Raw genomic sequence first — 20,051 nt, 5'->3', positions numbered from 1 at the left:
GGACTAAAACCCGGAAATAAATCGAGGGGGAGATCTATTCGGGGATGGGGGTGTGTGTCAAATGAGAGAACAACAGAACAAGGATGAGGGTCACAGCTCAGTGATGGTGATGGTTCAGGGGTCACGTCACCTGAGCTATGGAAAGTGCTGCCAAGACGAGCGATTACAAAATGACAAATGTCCCTGTACCAAAACTTTTCGGATAAGTGATAACTTCAGTTTACCTGTACATATATTATCTGACCCCAAGAAACACCGTTTATCTACCACTTACTGTCAGGAAGCTGGACCTGCCGGTAGCGTATCAGCTGACTGGGGAGAAGTGCCTTGCTGTGTGCGGAGGATGCGAGGCATTCTTCTACCTGACTCTGGATTTCCAACGCGTCCTGTTGGGAATGACCACAAAAGCAATTCTTCCCATGTTGTGATACTTCCTGACACAAGCCCGATTCACACGGACTTGTGCACACCACGTGCATCACACACTCTGCAGGCTGAATTTAAATGTTTTGTTGAAGTACATTTGGCTCTCGTCAAGCCAAAGTCACATCAACGCCAAATGTAAAACGTGCCCTGAAATAACCCGATTCGCCAAATGTGAAAAGGTGCCCTGAAATAACCCGATTCGCCAAATGTGAAAAGGTGCCCTGAAATAACCCGATGCGCCAAATGTAAAAAGGTGCCCTGAAATAACCCGATGCGCCAAATGTAAAAGGTGCCCTGAAATAACCCGATTCGCCAAATGTGAAAAGGTGCCCTGAAATAACCTGATGCGCCAAATGTAAAAAGGTGCCCTGAAATAACCCGATTCGCCAAATGTGAAAAGGTGCCCTGAAATAACCCGATGCGCCAAATGTAAAAAGGCCGGACGGGACCTTCAGCAGATACTTCTGATAAGCCGAAAGTGACACGGCCAATCCAACAATCTGAAATGCGGTGAATTATGTTATGATTTAATTTCAGGTTAAACTGTGTTTCGAATTTCAAATGTACATATTTTTCAATATCAGTGTTCAGTTCCGTTCATTATATTGCATATAATTATCAGTTGTCGGTTGCATGACAATGAGAGTTCTAGCACAGTTGCCCATGATGTGGCCCTCTCGCCCCCCCCCCCCTCACGCCCCTCCCCTCCCAGCACTCCCTCCCCATGGTGATAACACAGAAACCATGAGCTTTATAATCATTGCTACTCTTTTTTTTTTTTGGATACAGAGTCGAGGCTTGTGTGAGAGCAAACACATAAAAACACATAAAACATAAACATAAAACATAAAATGAAGGGAGCGGGAGACAAGAGGAGGAGGGAGAGGAAAACATACAAGCACAACAACAGGAGAGAACAGGGATTTTGGTAGATCTGTGGAAGGGAGAGGGCTTGGGGGAGGGGGGAGAGGGTGGAGGATACACGGTACAAAACAAATGAACACTACGAGGAATTTCAGGAGAGAAAAACGTAATTTGAAGGAGGTGCATTTGGGGTAATATTAATGGGGGTAGAAAAGATAAAGGTTTTGCATGCAGGAAGATAAGAGATGGTGGTGAACAGCTGTTTTAAAGACCTGGAGGGAGGAGTGGGATTGAAGAGAGTGAGGGAGTTTGTTCCAGAGGTGGGATAAAAGAGCAATGAAGGAGTGAAGGTGAATAGAGAGTCTTGATTTTGGCAATTTCACAATAAGAGGGTTGCTGGCAGATCTTGTGCGACCTGTAGGAATATTTGGGGGACAGAGCACAGACAGAGCAGGGGGGGCTCGGCCGGAGAAGAGTCGGTAGAAGACAGACAATGGTTCTGAAAGCTTTGGTTTCAACCGCATGAAGCTGAGCTAGGCAGGAGCACCACCCCCAGAGGGGAGAGCAGTATTCAAATGAGCTGCGGATGAAAGCTTTGTACGTGGTGAGAAGCTCAGGTGTGCCAAGGAAGCACTTAACACGACGGAGGATGCAAAGTCGGTGACTGGATTGGGAGGCCAGCTTGGAAATGTGGTTTTCCCAGGAAAGATCATAGCAGATCGTGAGACCCAAAAGCTTAAGTGACAGAACTTCTTCGAGAGGATTGTTCAGAGTGTAGATGGGAGGGTTGTCCAGTCGGTCTTTTCGGAGAGACAATAGTGTGAGAGTGTGAGATTTGTCAGGATTGAAAGACATGTTCCACTTGTTTGACCTGTTTGTGATTTTGTCCAGGTCTGCAGAGAGTGAAGAGCTTGCAGACTGCCGATCTGAGGGTTGAGATATGGAGCGGCAGAGAGTGGAGTCATCAGCAAAGAGATAGAGAGGATTTTCCAGTGTTTAAGAGATCATTGATGAAGACCAGAAAAAGAACAGGGCCCAGAACACTGCCTTGGGGAACTCCAGTCTGAACAGAAAGAGGAGATGAGAGAATTGTATTCAGGGCCACACGTTGACTGCGACTAGAGAGGAAGTGGGCAAGCCATGCGTGGAGATTTCCATGGATACCATAGGAGGACAGTTTGGTGAGCAGAGCTGGGTGCCAGACCATATTGAAGGCACGAGATATGTCCAGGGAGACAGCTCTGATTTCCTGTTTGACATTGAGGACCTCCATCCATTGTTGAGACAGCAGAAGCAGCATGTCCAGAGTAGAGTAACCTGGTCTGAAACCAAATTGATGATCAGAGATCAAGCCTTTCAGGAAGAGGAAAGATTTGATATCCGAAGCAATGATGGATTCCATGACTTTGCTGATGTTTGGGAGCAGGCTTATTGGTCTGTAGTTGCAAGGATCTGTTTTTGCACCTTTTTGTGTGAAGCGGTAATGTTGGCTGATTTCCAAGATGCTGGCAGATGACCTTGAGGAAAAGAGAGGGTGAAGAGAACAGAGAGAGGGTGTGAAAGAGCAGCAGAGCAGGATTTTAGGACCTGTGGGCCAGAGACTTCTCCAACTTGTCAGGAGAGAAGGACACAGAGTCCAGGAGCAGCTGGGTACGATGGGTACAGAAGGGGACGGGTTTGGGACATAAGATTTTGAGGCAAACACAGAGTTGAGGCATTCGGCGTTTTCACGTGTGGTGTCAGCTGTGTAGCCGTTTGAGGTAAGGGAGGGGATGGAGGGGAAACAAACACCAGAAACAGATTTGACAAGATGCCACAAGGATTTGGAGGAGAGAGACAGGTTTGAGAGTTCAGTCTTGAGAGTGGAGAGATATTGATTCCTGGCTCTCCTGAGGGTAGACACACACTTGTTCCGGGCTTTGTGAAAGGAACTGAGATTGCCTTCAGTTGGATTAGCCTTCCAAGAGGCGAAGGCAAGTTGTTTCAGGGCAACTGCATCACCACAAGATTCAGTGTGCCATGGACGGGAGGAAGGGTAAGACAACTGAAGACGAGATGGGATAAATCTGTGCATGAGAGAGAGCAATTTACTTTGGAAGAATTCCCAGGATTAAACAACTCATTCAAAAATTTAAAAACTCACGTTTAATACGCGTCAATATGTCCACCATGATCTTCAGAAACCATTTGAAGTCGACTTTTAAAAGATTTCAGCAAAGACACGAACATTTCTGTTTCGGTAGCTGTTTGGTTCAGAACTTGTGACAAAACCCGGACAAGTGTCTCACGTTTAAATTTCTCGTCGTCTGGTAATGAATCGAGGATTTCTTCTGCACGCTGTTTCACAATGGCGCCAACATTCTCCGCAGGGTTGAAATCTGGAGAGTTTCCTGGCCATCTTCCGAATCCATCTTTGCGAAAGAAATCAAGTTTTTCTTCGTCAAGAAAGTCATGGGTTGCATTCGCCTTCATGCATCCCGCAAGGTCGTGCAGGAAAGTCACTTGATCGAAACGACCTTGTCGATTTTCAGGTTTTTGCAAAAATGGCAAAACGACTTATTTTAAAACATGATCACGAAAATAAGCGCCGTCCCACGATTGTCCCTGTTCTTTGACGTCAAACACCATTCCCTTTGATGTGAAGCACAAAAAGAATCCAACACATGTTGGGTGACGCTGTTGTGGAGCACACAAAATGTCCCAAACTTCACGATGGTTTTGAGCCCAGATTCTGTCATTTTGCGAGTTCGGTTTTCGCAGTGAATAAACGAAAAATTCATCGGATGGTGCAAGATGCAAACAGTCCGCTTCTTGCCAGTCGGACAAAATTTCACAGAAATTCTGCCGATGTTCAACGTTGGTTTCTGTGATCGAAGGAACTTGAACTCGTTTGAACGGCTTTAATTTTTCACGTTTAAAAGCTCTCCAAACTGTGGTGTGGTGCACATTAATGCGACGGGTCAATGCCAATGTCTGTGATTTTTCGCGTGCTTTGAAACCGTTGACGAGCTTTTGAGTTGACATTGCGCATGGCTGCGGCAGAAAGTCGTCTCTTTCGCCCAACAACTTGTTTCATTTGATCAACAAAGTTTTCTTCACTCAAGTCAGCATTCCACCACCGTTTCACGGAAATTTCAGACATCCACAACTCCTGTGAAACCTGTGCGATGGAAACTGGATTTTTCAAGTCGGACATGGCGACGTGACGGTACTGAGGTTTGAAATTCCGGATCATGTCCGCCACCATTCGGTGAGCCATTCCAAATGCGGCGCAAGCAACGCGCTGTTTGGCTCTGTCCAACACCATTGCGGAATAAAATTTGAAAAAGAACGATAAAAATAGTCGCAAATATGACGGAGACAACACGCAGGCAACGTGCGCGACACGTCATGATGATGCACGCGAAATTTGAATTCAAAAATCACGGACATGTGGTCAATACAATCTGGGGAGAAAAAGTATCTTTATTTTGCAACACCCCTTAGTGTTGGTGTTTCCCACTCTCCCTCTCTCTGCTGTTCATTTTGTATCCTGTTTTTCCTCTGTTACGTACTGATCCGTTCAGTATACCAGCTCTTCCATGGACCTCGTATGACTATGTACTCAAAAAAACGTCTTCTGACTGATAGTTGTTCCCGTTAGGTTTCATTAAAAATAGATGTGCGGGAGAGAACCCACCTTTTTGGTAAGGTTTCCATGGAAGAGACACTCCATGTGAAGACGCGACAAGAACTGTGGGATGAATCTCTGCAAGTCGGACAAGGTCACGTCTACACAAACACACGAGTACAACACATGAAACATACATGGCAAATAATAAGCTCACTCGTCATCAACAAAATGGCCGAATAAACTCGTTAGAAAATTAAATCTCACGGGACATGTCCACTTGGAATGCACAGTCGCACATTCTACAAACTCAAACGCTCACCGTCCAAAGCTTCTCTCAGCTCGTCCTTGGCCCACGCAAGCTCGGTGAGTAACAAGCGCAGGTAATACATGGCGTGGCGATGCGGCTGCTCTGCACGGAAGTTGTGCAATGAGCGCATGTACTGAGGAAACGGCAACAATCAGCAATCTGAAATCTTCTCTTTGGCAAATGACACCTCGTCCTCACGTTCCTTTATAGCATTTTAAACTATCCATAGCATTTTAAACCCTCACATTCCAATTACTCCCATAGTGATGACCTTCCTCTGTCTTTTGCTCGCACTACCAACTTGCTACTCCACACACTACCTACCTTGCTACTCCACGCACTACCAACCTTGCTACTCCACACACTACCTACCTTGCTACTCCACGCACTACCAACCTTGTTACTCCACACACTACCAACCTTGCTACTCCACGCACTACCAACCTTGCTACTCCATGCACTAACAACCTTGCTACTCCACGCACTACCAACCTTGCTACGCCACGGACGCTTTCCAGTCATGATTGCAAGATTACGCTTATTACAGCAGCACAATTCACGCGCAAAATGAGAAACACTTCACTACATGCACGACGCTAACATGGAGCGTTTCCCGAAACTGAGGGAGCAGAAGGCGAGAAAGAGGGAAGGCAGTCTAGCCAGAATCAGGACACTGAGGGAGAGGAAGGGGGAAGGCAGTCTGGTCCCTCAAACCTCTTTCTCTTTCTCTTTCTCTTTCTCTTTCTCTTTCTCTTTCTCTTTCTCTTTCTCTCTCTCTCTCTCTCTCTCTCTCTCTCTCTCTCTCTCTCTCTCTCTCTCTCTCTCTCTCTTCCCCTCCCTCCCTCCCATCCCTTCTCCTCCCCTCTCTTCATATTCCGGACACAAAGCAATTCTGCATTACCTGGCAGCACCGGATACCTTTGCTAGTATAACAATAATACTGTCGCGTGACTCCCCCTTGGTTAATACCGGGGAAATCACGGATAGCCAAAATGAGCTTTAACTCCGAGGCAACTATCAATTGCGGACTCACTATACAAGTGCGGGGGGCTGAAATAAGTAGAAGAAGAAGAAGCTGGAAGCCTTTACCTGACGCGATCCCTGAGCAGTCTTCAAACCTGTAAAAAGTAACTCAAACGGAAACCGATATAAAATGTACAAAGAAAATAATAACAAGATTTATTTTAACGGATTGCCGGGACAAGGGAAACACGACGATAAAACTAAAACCTAATTTAGGATCCCACACACCAGACTTGCACACGGATGAAGGGATAATTTAAATGAAAAGAAACGTTGTGTGTGTGGGCTTAGCTCAACCACACAGGGTCTTGTCAGGAATGGCGTCGGCCCGTCCGGTGCATTGGCGGGAACTGCCCAGTCGTTGGCGGGAACCGCCCGTTCCCGCGCTGCAAGGTCTCCGTTCCCTCCTGTCCTCGCGGCACGTCCGCACCCCCTCCAGGTAGGTCGCGTGAGTCAGCGAACGATCCGCAGCTCCCCTCGTACCGACCACAGGTCACGTCCCACACACCGTCACTCGCCAATGTCCGGATCCAAGAAGAGGGAGTCGATGGCAGAGAAAGGCGTAAGGGGCAAGCAAGAGAGAAGGCAGAGAGTACAAGGCAAGCAGAAGGTCCAAGCACAAGAGGGAAAATGTCAGTCTCTCTCCACTTTTTATCAATCCCTCGTTGCGTCATCCGCCTCTCTCCACCAATCTCTGCCAGCCAACACCACAGCCTCAGTTCTCCACCAATGGCCGCGTCACTTCTCTCTCATGCCATCAGTCGTTGGCCAATCAGTCCGTCGCTTCCTTCTACCAATCAGCGGGTCGCCCCTTGCTCCGCCCCTGGCCAATCAGCTGGCTCCTTCTGGCATCTGGGCTTCAGCTGTGTGCCGATTGACCCTCCCTACCATTGGTGTGATCTCCCCATCAAAAACCTCGACCAATCCGTCACGAGGTGGGCATGGCCTCAGCCTGCCTGAGCAATATTTCATTGCCATGTTGGCGCAATGGGTGGGCACTTCCTGCCTGCACTTCTGGTGAGTTTTGTTGTGGGGGGGGAGGGGTGGGGAGGGAGGAATTTAATTAGTATGTGTGGTGCTAATGACCCGGTGTGTCCCCCGGTTTAGAATAGGTACACCGTATCCCTGCGTGTCGTAAGAGGCGACTGAAAGGGTTAGCGTCTGGAAGGCCATCCGGCCATAAAAACATTGCCTCAAAAAGAGAACCATGACAATTACAACTACATATGGGCAAGGTACAGCCCGAAGTACCCCGTGGGGGACCCCACTCCCTCTCGTCAAAACTCAAGGTGGGGCACCCGATCGAAGCAAGGGTGGAAATCACTCCATTTATGACGACGAAACGTCTGTTGCCCGACGTGGAGATTGGTTTCTGAGGTTTGGGACATGGAATGTAGTGACAATGACAGGGAGACCAGCAGAAGTGGTGGAAGTATTTGTCAGAAGAAGAGTGAACATATGTTGTGTGCAGTAGACGAGATGGAAGGGAAGTTGTGTGAGAATGGTGAAGGGTAGGCAGGGACAGAAATACACGTTTGTGTGGCAAGGGTGCCCAGAAGGCGTGAATGGTGTTGGTGTCCTGTTTTCTGAGGAGTTTGTAGACAGTGTGGTGACTGTGACTAGAGTGAGTGAAAGGTTGATGATGGTGAAAATGATGATTGGAAAGCTCTTGGTGAACGTCATCTCAGGATATGCTCCGCAGGTCGGTCGGAGCGATGAAGAGAAGGAAAAGTTCTGGTGTGCGATAGAGAAGCTGATGGAAAACGTGAAAGATGAGGAAGTTGTTGTGGTAGGAGACCTAAATGAACATGTGAGAAGGATTATGGATGGTTTTGAGGGAGTTCATGGGGGTTACGGATATGGTGTGAGAAATGGAGAAGGTGAAAGAATTTTGGAGTTTGCTGATGGAGCTGATTTGTTGAATTGTAACACTCAGTTCCCGAAAGAGGATAATAAGCTTGTTACATACACGTCAGGTGGGTCGACGACAACCGTTGACTGCTGGTGCGTAGGCAAGATAGGTGGCACTTCCGGGACACAAAGGTGATCCCGGGGGAGGAGGCTGCTTCACTGCACCACTTGGTTGTCTGTGACATAAAGGTGAAAGGTGCGAGGAGAGCTCGGCGGGTGAAGTACCAACCGAGAATGACGGTGTGGAGGTAGAAAGAGGTGACATTGAGGGAGGCATTAAAAGAGAGGCTGAGTAGGGTAGAGGATGATGTGGTTGAGCTTGAAAGTGGTTGGATGTCAATGAAAGATAGTCTGTTGGGAGCCGTTGGTGAGGTATGTGGATGGACAAAAGGACCACCGAGGCACTCGGAAACATGGTGGTGGGATGATGAAGTTGGAAAGAAGATTGACGAGAAGAGGAAGAAGTTCAAGGAGGGGCAGAAGGTGAAGGGTATGGGGGCAGAAAAGGCAGAGCATGAAAGTTATAAGGCAGCCAAGAAGGCTGCAAAGAAAGAGGTAGCAAAGGCGCAGGAGGCATGCAGGAAAATGTTCGGAGAACGCTTGGATTTGGAAGAGGGTCAGAGAGCGGTATTCAGGATTGACAAAGCAGATAGCGAAAGAGAGGTGTGATGTGATGGGGGTGAGTTGCTTGAACGATGAAGTGGGACAAATCATTGTGGACCCAGGTGGAATTGAAGGAAGATGGAAGAGATATATGGAAATACTGTGGAATGCAGAGAATGAATGGGATGGCAACATGGAGAGTAACCCAGTTTTAGGACCGGCAGAGAAGATAACCGAGAAGGAAGTTGAGGAAGCGATAAAAGCAATGAAGAGTAGAAAAGCGGGAGGGCCGACGAGAGTTGTGGGAGATATGTTGAAGGCAGCGGGAAATTGGGGTGTGAAGAGAATGACAGAGATCTGTAATCTGGTGGTGAAAGAAGGCCGCATTCCAGTGGCTTGGGAACTGAGTGCCCTCGTCCCTCTATACAAGGGGAAAGGTGACCCTCTGGACTGTGGCTCGTATCGAGCGATAAAGTTATTGGAGCATGGAATGAAGGTATTGGAAAGGGTGTTGGAGAGGAGGATAAGGAAGAAAGTGAAGATTGACGAAATGCAGTTTGGATTTATGCCAGGAAGAGGAACGACAAACGCGCTTTATATTGTGAGGCATTTGCAGGAGAAGTACATGTAGAAGAGGAAGAAGTTGTTTCTTGGGTTTGTTGATCTGGAGAAAGCATTCGATAGGGTTCCACGTGAAGTAGTGACATGGGCATTGAGGAAGTTAGGAGTGGAGGAATGGTTGATCAGAGTAGTGATGGCAATGTACAAAAGAGAGCGCACAGCTGTAAGGACGAAGGACGGGAACAGTGGTGAGTTTGAGGTGAAGGTGGGAGTGCATCAGGGGTCGGTACTAAGTCCACTGCTATTTGTAGCTGTGATGGAGGTGCTGGCTCGGAACGTAAAGGAGGGTTTACCGTGGGAGTTGTTCTATGCAGATGATCTGGTGTTGATTGCAGAAAGTATGGATGGACTGAAGGAGAAGATGAACAAGTGGAAGGAATGTATGGAGACAAAAGGTCTGAAGGTGAATATCGGAAAACAAAGGTGATGGCAAGTGGTAAAGCATGTAGTGAGGTGGAAAGAACTGGGAAGTGGCCGTGTGCTGTGTGTTGGAAGGGTGCCGGAGTGAACTCCATTCAATGTACAATGTGCGCTGAGTGGGTTCATCAAAAATGTAGTGGTTTGAGAGGGTCATTAAACAGTGTGGCAGCTACATTCAAGTGTAAGGTGTGCACAGAGGGAGCTGCAGATGGAGGAACTGTTGAGTTGGATCTTGGAGACAGTGTGAAGCTGGAAGGTGTGAAAACAATTTGTTACCTCGGAGACATGCTGAATGGAGAAGGTGGATCAGACTCGGCAACGGTTGCTGGAGTGAGATGTGCATGGATGAAGTTTCGGGAACTGAGTGGCATGCTGATGAGGAGGGGAGTGTCGTTGAAGCTGAAGGGAAAGGTGTATGCTGCATGTGTGAGAAGTGTTATAATTTATAGGAGCGAGACATGGGTGATGAACGTTGAGCAGCAACGAAGGCTGGAAAGGGTGGAAATGCGAATGGTTCGGTGGATGTGCGGAGTATCGTTGAGAGAGAGGAAGATAAATGATGAATTGCGAAAGATGATGGGAATAGAGCCTGTGATTGATGCTGTGAAGAGAAACAGGTTGAGATGGTTTGGTCATGTGTTGAGGAAGGATGAAAGTGACTGGTTGAGAAGAGTGATGGAAATGAATGGAGAAGGAAGTAGAGGACGGGGAAGACCGAGAAAGACTTGGCTAAAGATGGTCGAAGAAGAAATGCGGGCAAGGGGGTTAACAAGGGGAGATGCAGAAAATAGGGCAAAATGGAGAAGATCGTCATGGGGACCGCAAGGCTAACCCCCGCTCTGGCAGGGAAAATGGCCTTAAAATGCCAGTTGTGTGGTGCTAATGGGCCTTTCCTGCTCTACGTGTCTAGTGCGTTGCCATACGGGACGAAGGATAAATCACAAGGTCTCACACACAGGGGAATTAACATAATCCCTGCAATAATTATCACAAGGCCATCCTTGTATGACCACAAATACACAAACTTAATCCAACATCCGGGCTAAACAGGTCCTCTACTTATGTACATCAAAATGGTTCTTCTTCTTCTTCACGACAGTCAGAGCATGATACCCACACAGATCTACCTGATCTCTGTATTAGTCCGTCAGGTACGACCCCAAAATTGAGCCACCGGTACCACTCGGGGTGGCCAAGGTTCATGGGTACCATCTGAAAGCTCTGCTATTCAGGAACACATTTCTGCCTGGTAGCAGTCTGAAAGTAGCAGCTTTCACCCTGAAATATGATGTTGAAAAGGCCCCCTATTGGTTCGATTTTTAGCAATATGTATATATGTAGTACAGACATACGAGGCTTCCGATGATCACATGTAAGCTCTTGCAAACAGTTTATTTTGAATTTACAGCCACCATACATTACACTGTAATCGTCATCATCAAAATGAAAATAACTTGACTTTTCATCAAAATAAATGAATTAATTTCATCAAAATAAATGCACATAATCATGGAAATCATGAGCATCATCAATTGCAGAGGAATAATGAATAAAGATCAAGTTCATCCACATCATCAGCATCATCCTGCACACAACCATGTCCTCTCCCTCCTCAGATGGCTGGTTGTCACATACGATGTAAGCTTTCAAGTTCTGTTTTTAGCCTCAGATTCTCTTTTGCAAGGTCATACTTGCTGATGTTCTCAGGAAAGATTAGCAATTTTCCTTTGCTGTCAGGAAATATGTGAAGAGTATTGCCAAATTCAGCCTGTAGTTTCGACGTATGTGCTTTTTAGTAGAGTCTTTAATTGCAGACACCTCATGAGCATGCACATATGTTACCAGAAGACGAGTCAGCTCAGTTAGTGGGACAATCCGTGGAGACTGAAACAAGTCTTGTCTTATGTGTTAGAATATGATGTAATGTAGCTTCAGCTAGCTTTTATCGAGCATCAAGTATCACTTTCCGCTGTGTCTTCTTTATGAGCTGGGTTCTGAAGGTCTTTGGTATTGGTGTAGAGCCTGTAGCACGATTTATGGTACCAAGCCTCAGCAGCAACAAGTTCTCTTGTTGCCACAGCAAGAACACGTGTGTCCTGTCTCTGCATAGCGATGTTGCGAATCGTAGCATCAGCTTGAAGCTCTACACACTTTGTCAGTGGTTCTCTGTCGTGTTCCTTTAATGTACTTTTAAGTTTTCCCAGGTGGACTGAATATGCAAACTTTATCCATCACAGTTGAGCTTGAAGATGATGTTGACTGACGCAAACATATTTGCTTTTTCTCAACTTCATCTTTTTTTGTTGCTTCAAGTCCCGTTTCATAGTGAAGAGCTTCCCACATTTCAGATGTTTTGTTTTGTATGCAGTTTTGAGGCTTCTGTATGCAGTTTTGAGGCTTCTGTATGCAGTTTTGAGGCTTCTGTATGCAGTGTTGAGGCTTTTGTATGCAGTTTTGAGGCTTCTGTATGCAGTTTTGAGGCTTTTGTATGCAGTTTTGAGGCTTCTGTATGCAGTTTTGAGGCTTTTGTATGCAGTTTTGAGGCTTCTGTATGCAGTTTTGAGGCTTTTGTATGCAGTTTTGAGGCTTTTGTATGCAGTTTTGAGGCTTCTGTATGCAGTTTTGAGGCTTCTGTATGCAGTTTTGAGGCTTCTGTATGCAGTGTTGAGGCTTTTGTATGCAGTTTTGAGGCTTTTGTGTGCAGTTTTGAGGCTTCTGTATGCAGTTTTGAGGCTTCTGTATGCAGTGTTGAGGCTTTTGTATGCAGTTTTGAGGCTTTTGTGTGCAGTTTTGAGGCTTTTGTGTGCAGTTTTGAGGCTTTTGTATGCAGTTTTGAGGCTTTTGTATGCAGTTTTGAGGCTTTTGTATGCAGTTTTGAGGCTTTTGTATGCAGTTTTGAGGCTTTTGTATGCAGTTTTGAGGCTTTTGTATGCAGTTTTGAGGCTTCTGTATGCAGTTTTGAGGCTTTTGTATGCAGTTTTGAGGCTTCTGTATGCAGTGTTGAGGCTTTTGTATGCAGTTTTGAGGCTTTTGTATGCAGTTTTGAGGCTTCTGTATGCAGTTTTGAGGCTTCTGTATGCAGTTTTGAGGCTTCGGTATGCAGTTTTGAGGCTTCTGTATGCAGTTTTGAGGCTTCTGTATGCAGTGTTGAGGCTTTTGTATGCAGTTTTGAGGCTTTTGTATGCAGTTTTGAGGCTTCTGTATGCAGTGTTGAGGCTTTTGTATACAGTTTTGAGGCTTTTGTGTGCAGTTTTGAGGCTTTTGTATGCAGTTTTGAGGCTTTTGTATGCAGTTTTGAGGCTTCTGTATGCAGTTTTGAGGCTTCTGTATGCAGTGTTGAGGCTTTTGTGTGCAGTTTTGAGGCTTTTGTGTGAAGTTTTGAGGCTTCTGTATGCAGTTTTGAGGCTTCTGTATGCAGTGTTGAGGCTTTTGTATGCAGTTTTGAGGCTTTTGTGTGCAGTTTTGAGGCTTTTGTGTGCAGTTTTGAGGCTTTTGTATGCAGTTTTGAGGCTTTTGTATGCAGTTTTGAGGCTTTTGTATGCAGTTTTGAGGCTTTTGTATGCAGTTTTGAGGCTTTTGTATGCAGTTTTGAGGCTTTTGTATGCAGTTTTGAGGCTTTTGTATGCAGTTTTGAGGCTTTTGTGTGCAGTTTTGAGGCTTTTGTGTGCAGTTTTGAGGCTTTTGTGTGCAGTTTTGAGGCTTTTGCATGCAGTTTTGAGGCTTCTGTATGCAGTTTTGAGGCTTCTGTATGCAGTGTTGAGGCTTTTGTATGCAGTTTTGAGGCTTTTGTATGCAGTTTTGAGGCTTCTGTATGCAGTTTTGAGGCTTCTGTATGCAGTTTTGAGGCTTCTGTATGCAGTTTTGAGGCTTCTGTATGCAGTTTTGAGGCTTCTGTATGCAGTGTTGAGGCTTCTGTATGCAGTTTTGAGGCTTTTGTATGCAGTTTTGAGGCTTCTGTATGCAGTGTTGAGGCTTTTGTATACAGTTTTGAGGCTTTTGTGTGCAGTTTTGAGGCTTTTGTATGCAGTTTTGAGGCTTTTGTATGCAGTTTTGAGGCTTTTGTATGCAGTTTTGAGGCTTTTGTATGCAGTTTTGAGGCTTTTGTATGCAGTTTTGAGGCTTTTGTATGCAGTTTTGAGGCTTTTGTATGCAGTTTTGAGGCTTTTGTATGCAGTTTTGAGGCTTTTGTATGCAGTTTTGAGGCTTTTGTATGCAGTTTTGAGGCTTTTGCATGCAGTTTTGAGGCTTTTGCATGCAGTTTTGAGGCTTTTGCATGCAGTTTTGAGGCTTTTGCATGCAGTTTTGAGGCTTATGTATGCAGTGTTGAGGCTTCTGTATGCAGTGTTGAGGCTTCTGTATGCAGTGTTGAGGCTTTTGTATGCAGTTTTGAGGCTTTTGTATGCAGTTTTGAGGCTTTTGTGTGCAGTTTTGAGGCTTTTGCATGCAGTTTTGAGGCTTTTGCATGCAGTTTTGAGGCTTTTGCATGCAGTTTTGAGGCTTTTGTGTGCAGTTTTGAGGCTTTTGTATGCAGTTTTGAGGCTTTTGTATGCAGTTTTGAGGCTATTGTGTGCAGTTTTGAGGCTTTTGTATGCAGTTTTGAGGCTTTTGTGTGCAGTTTTGAGGCTTTTGTGTGCAGTTTTGAGGCTTTTGTAAGCAGTTTTGAGGCTTTTGTATGCAGTTTTGAGGCTTTTGTATGCAGTTTTGAGGCTTTTGCATGCAGTTTTGAGGCTTTTGCGTGCAGTTTTGAGGCTTTTGTGTGCAGTTTTGAGGCTTTTGTGTGCAGTTTTGAGGCTTCTGCGTGCAGTTTTGAGGCTTCTGTATGCAGTTTTGAGGCTTCTGTATGCAGTTTTGAGGCTTCTGTATGCAGTTTTGAGGCTTCTGTATGCAGTGTTGAGGCTTCTGTATGCAGTGTTGAGGCTTTTGTATGCAGTTTTGAGGCTTTTGTGTGCAGTTTTGAGGCTTTTGTGTGCAGTTTTGAGGCTTTTGTATGCAGTTTTGAGGCTTTTGTATGCAGTTTTGAGGCTTTTGTATGCAGTTTTGAGGCTTTTGTATGCAGTTTTGAGGCTTTTGTATGCAGTTTTGAGGCTTTTGTATGCAGTTTTGAGGCTTTTGTATGCAGTTTTGAGGCTTTTGCATGCAGTTTTGAGGCTTTTGCATGCAGTTTTGAGGCTTTTGCATGCAGTTTTGAGGCTTTTGCATGCAGTTTTGAGGCTTTTGTGTACAGTTTTGAGGCTTTTGTGTACAGTTTTGAGGCTTTTGTGTGCAGTTTTGAGGCTTTTGTATGCAGTTTTGAGGCTTTTGTATGCAGTTTTGAGGCTTTTGTATGCAGTTTTGAGGCTTTTGCATGCCGTTTTGAGGCTTTTGCATGCAGTTTTGAGGCTTTTGCATGCAGTTTTGAGGCTTTTGCATGCAGTTTTGAGGCTTTTGTGTGCAGTTTTGAGGCTTTTGTGTGCAGTTTTGAGGCTTTTGCGTGCAGTTTTGAGGCTTTTGCGTGCAGTTTTGAGGCTTTTGTGTGCAGTTTTGAGGCTTTTGTATGCAGTTTTGAGGCTTTTGTGTGCAGTTTTGAGGCTTTTGTATGCAGCGTTGAGGCTTTTGTGTGCAGTTTTGAGGCTTTTGTGTGCAGTTTTGAGGCTTTTCTATGCAGTTTTGAGGCTGCATATATAAAAGTTTGAGGCCACATGCATATATAAAATGTTATATGTGCTGCCAACTGGTCAGTAGGAAAAGGTAGCGAAAAACCTGATTTTCTGAAAGTGATGTTTCATGACATCGTCATAGGCCACAAACATATACGTTTTTTAACATCAAAGCTGTGGATTTGACACTGCTACCAGAGATTTTTGTTATAGGTGAGGAAAATGCTTTCAAATGACACCAATGAACCTAGGCCTCCTTTTTGGTACCGATGCACCCCTCTACCTGACGGACTATATTACTCTACCCCAAAATTCATAACAATACATTTGATTTCACTGTTCGAATACTTATGGAGGGCATTGTATAACTGCCACACCTGGCTGTCTACGATACGATTCACCCCATCCTCCATGTTCTTTCCTTCTCTTACACTTTTAATCACATTTTATTGATGTTTATCATTTGTTTTCATTTGTGCAGATTCAATGATAGAGATTCACTCATTGTGAATGTAAACAAACTCACCAACTCCTTCATGATATCAAACCTCCTCTGATCCATCTGGAAGTTGGACATCTTTTCAACAATCTTCAGGAGCAGAATCCGTTGCTTATCCTCATAGCCTTTGATGGTGAGCTGTGAAACAACGAAGCCTAGTCGGACGTGTCGTATTGTTCACACATCATCATGAAGTTAATCTAATGGCGACATAACATCTTGTACTTCTGCAAAAAAAATTGTCTGATTATGATCAAGATGGAAAATCCATTTCTTTGTTTTATTTGTCAAAGTTATGGGAATTCGAGCATCAAGGTTGAGACTTCAGTGTCAAACCCATGTATAGTTATTATAACATTGAACCTGTTATAGTTATTATAATATTGAACCTGTTATAGTTATTATAATATTGAACCTGTTATAGTTAATATAATATTGAACCTGTTATCGTTATTATAATATTGAACCCTGTGTATAGTTATTACCCTGCGCTCACAAAGCGAAAAGCGGGGTTAAGCATTCAGTTGCGTACGTGTGCCGTGTGCCGTGTCTGCATTTTAAAAATTCATTTTCTCGGAAACTGTTCGTCCGATTGACACTAAACTTTACCATAGACGCGCCTCCCCCGGTATAATTTTTTTATTCATAATTATGACGTCATAGGTCACGTGGTACGGACGCCATATTGGAAAAACGTTACACCTCTATATCTCCCAAACCGCTCAATGGAAAAAAATTGAAACATGGTTCATTGTCAAGTACTCCCCATGGGGAATAAGATATTGTTATGAATTTTGCTAGAGGAATATCTAGAGCCAGATAGATCTGTGTAGGTAGGTAACTCGACTGTCGTGATGGGGAATCTATATGTAATAAGTTTTATGTTTAGCCGGATGATCGTATCTTTGTCCCCGCCGCGAGGGGGGTGGGGCTTGCTAATTAGTACAGGGATTATGGATAAAGTTCCTTCGTTCGTCGTTTCCCTCTGTCGCCAATCCAGTGTCCATTATGGCAACACACTCATATAAACACTTAGATTGGTCCTTAGTGCGCAACAGTAATTAAATTCACTCCCCTTACAATGACTGACCGGAAAGACAAGCAGGCAGCAGCCGCGTACAACGCCACCATGGGCGACGAGCGTCATGGCAGGCTGGAGCCACGCCTAAGGAACATGCGATTGGTTGGCGCGGAAGGCGCGAACCTTCAGCCAATCAGCGCGGAAGGCGCCAAACCACGATTTAGAAGGAGGTTGTTCATTGAAGGGAAGAGCGCGGGTGACGTGGGAAGGTGGGAGCAGGTTCGAGAGACCACGAAGAATCGAGGCTCTGATTGGGAACGCGCGAGATTGACGTCACATGCCAGGTGATAAAAGGACTCGCTCGACGACATTTTCTCTCTTCGCGCTGGACCCCTTCATGTTGGAGATCGCCCTTCGTGCTTGTGTGGCTCTGCGCTGGACCCTTCCTGCGTCTCTCCTCTCTGTGCTGGACTCTTGGAGATATCTTGTCGCTCGGAGCTCTTGGCTGGTCTTCCCTGGTTTTCCTTCGCGCTCGCTCTCCTGGGTTCTTCTTGGTGCTCGTGGTGTTCTTGGTGCTTGGTGCCACGAGCGAGACTGGCAGGTGCAGCAAGGCGCTCGGTGAACCCTGACAGCGCGCGAACGAGGGGCGCATCGAGGCCTGCTTCCCACTGACTGGAGCCGCGGTCGGACGACTGCGCCCGAAGCTGGACCCTCCTTGACTACAGACAGATAAGCACGCACCACATCTTACACAAATCCATGACGAACGTGTTATTTTATTAATTCATTTTTCCTTTGTCTCGTATTTTAGGTCTGGTGTGGGGACGTCCCAACGTAGGATTTAGTTTCTTCCATCGTGTTCTATTGTATCGGGTCCCGTAATAAATCTTTATTTTTGTACATTGAATTCAGGTTTCGTTTTGAGTTCATTTCCTCCAGGATCGGAGCTGCAGTCGGATCGTTACAGGTACGTGCTTGCCGCTTCTCCCTCTTCATTCTTCCTCCCGCGCTCTTATAGCCGAATCCGTATTTGATCGTCACCTCCAGTAAAGCCGTTCGGTCCTCCGCGGTCCTACGGTGTTAACCGAGGGATTCGCGCGACAATATGTTGAAGGTGATGTCATCGGTGCCTCCATTATGACGTCATAATTCGACAAGTACAACGCTTGATCTGATCAGTATGAATAAAATATAAATTCCTCTGCAACTGTTAGTCCGATGGACACAAATTTTTCAGAATATGTGCGGCTCCTGTATAATTTGTAATGATGATCATAATGTTATAGATCACGTGGTACAGATGCCATATTGGGGAAAATAATCAAAAAAGTTGCACCTCTATGCTCTATATCTCCGAAACTGCTCCATGGAAAAAATTGAAACATGGCTCATTGTCAAGTATTCCCCTTGGGGAATAAGATATGTTAATGATGATGTCATATGTGCCTTTGTTATGATGTCATAATTCGACAAGTACAACACTTATTGGATCATTGGGAATTTTTTTTCTCAGCAACTGTTGGTCTGATGGGCACAAAATTTTCACCATAGGAGCGCCTCCTCATGTAGAATATTATAATGATAATCATAATGTCATAGGTCATGTGGTACAGGCGCCATCTTGGAAAAACCGAAAAATGGTGCACCTCTATATCTCCAAAACTGCTGCATGGAAAAACTTGAAACATGGCTCATTGTAAATAACTCCATATGGGGAATAGATGTTGTTAACGATGACGTCATTGGTGCCATAACTATGACGTCATAATTTGACAGGGACAACGCTTAGTCTGATCAGTTTGAAATGTATTGAGCGTGATCTATGCAACAATTATATTAGGGAATTTAAATTGAAGATGTCATCGCTCACGTGGTCTGGCAGCCATATTGGATCAAAGAAAAAAAATGTTAAAAAACAGAAGAGTTGGCTCACACCAAGTTGACTGTGCAGGGTAAGTATTCTATGAATATCATCTAGTTATGATATTGAACCCTGTATAGAGTTATTATAATATTGAACCATGTGTATAGTTATTGTGATATTGAACCCCATGCATCGGTATTTAACCCTTGTGGTGTTTTTGTTTGTCCATTTGGTGGGATCATTGTTAACGTGAAAAATAACAGTTTGTGTCAGCAAAGAGCTTTCTATTGCTATCGAGTGCACAGTCCGTTGTTCACATCCTGTACTTACATTGATTCCATAGATGGTGTTCTGCAGCCTATAACTAAGACCAGCGAGCTCTGCAGCGTATGCGTACTCATTCAGAGAGTCCTTCAGTAGTTCCACGTACAAATACGTCAAGTTGCAGTGCAAAGGGTCCATGTACGCAAAGGGACTAGGAAGACGTGACAGCGTTAACATATTTTTAAGTAAAAAGTAATGATGAAATAGCCACATTGAGATTTACCTTCAACAAAAAATCGTGCACCTTTGATGACCATACCTGTAGAACTCAAAATTAAGACAGGCTTTCGGCAAAAAGAACGTATCGTCTTGCTTGAACCAGAGTTTGGTGAACGCCGATTTCTGTAGAATATAAATTTTACACAATAACAACTCTCAATGTGAAGATAATAAGAACATTACCCTTTTCCTCTCACTTTTATTGGTTTATTTCACCCCATAATTATACACGTTTGTTAACGATTTAAAGCACTAAAAGAAATATGGAATTATTAACAACTGCTCTGGCAGTAGTGGAAGGTAACTTAGTATTTCTGGTTATACATTTTTTCCGTCTTCATTATTCATCCTTGGCATCCAGGTATGATATCCAGCCGGATGTCAAGTTCTCACCCTCTTGAGCAATTTGTGTAAAGGACAAAAATCAAAGATGGCCACTGCTAAATTTTGGAAATCCCATTTTCTTCATATTTTAGGAACGCGATGATGTATAGACATGGATGACCCATCATTTTATATGTTTTAAGGTATGATAAATCATATACCATCAATATTTTAATGATTAGATGCACCCAAAATTAAATAAAAACAATATTGCCACAAACTAGGACTAGACAAAAACAAATATTTAAATGAAAGCATATTTTATTTTGTGTTTTAATCACGATTACTTTACATGATATCATATATCCAAGAATGC

At 44.7% G+C, this 20,051-nt stretch overlaps 1 protein-coding gene across 5 annotated transcripts in view; it reads right to left on the bottom strand.

The window, feature by feature from the left end:
• IDE (insulin degrading enzyme) overlaps positions 1-20,051 on the bottom strand; it is a 131,881-nt gene that overhangs the window by 8,633 nt on the left and 103,197 nt on the right. For all 5 annotated transcript variants that reach the window (XM_068131527.2, XM_078786831.1, XM_078786833.1 and 2 more), the window contains exons 14-19: positions 19,392-19,474; positions 19,139-19,283; positions 15,951-16,061; positions 5,223-5,343; positions 4,970-5,061; positions 275-386 (exon numbers count right to left, since the gene is read on the bottom strand). In XM_068131527.2, the coding sequence (XP_067987628.2) occupies positions 275-386; positions 4,970-5,061; positions 5,223-5,343; positions 15,951-16,061; positions 19,139-19,283; positions 19,392-19,474 (664 nt within the window). The remainder of the gene's footprint in view (positions 1-274; positions 387-4,969; positions 5,062-5,222; positions 5,344-15,950; positions 16,062-19,138; positions 19,284-19,391; positions 19,475-20,051) is intronic.

The sequence above is a fragment of the Myxine glutinosa genome, chromosome 11 (assembly GCF_964187855.1).
Source record: "Myxine glutinosa chromosome 11, kmMyxGlut1.1, whole genome shotgun sequence".
Classification (NCBI taxonomy): Eukaryota; Metazoa; Chordata; class Myxini; order Myxiniformes; family Myxinidae; genus Myxine; species Myxine glutinosa.
Note: the sequence above shows the minus strand (reverse complement) of the source record. Positions and strands in the feature narration are given on the sequence as shown.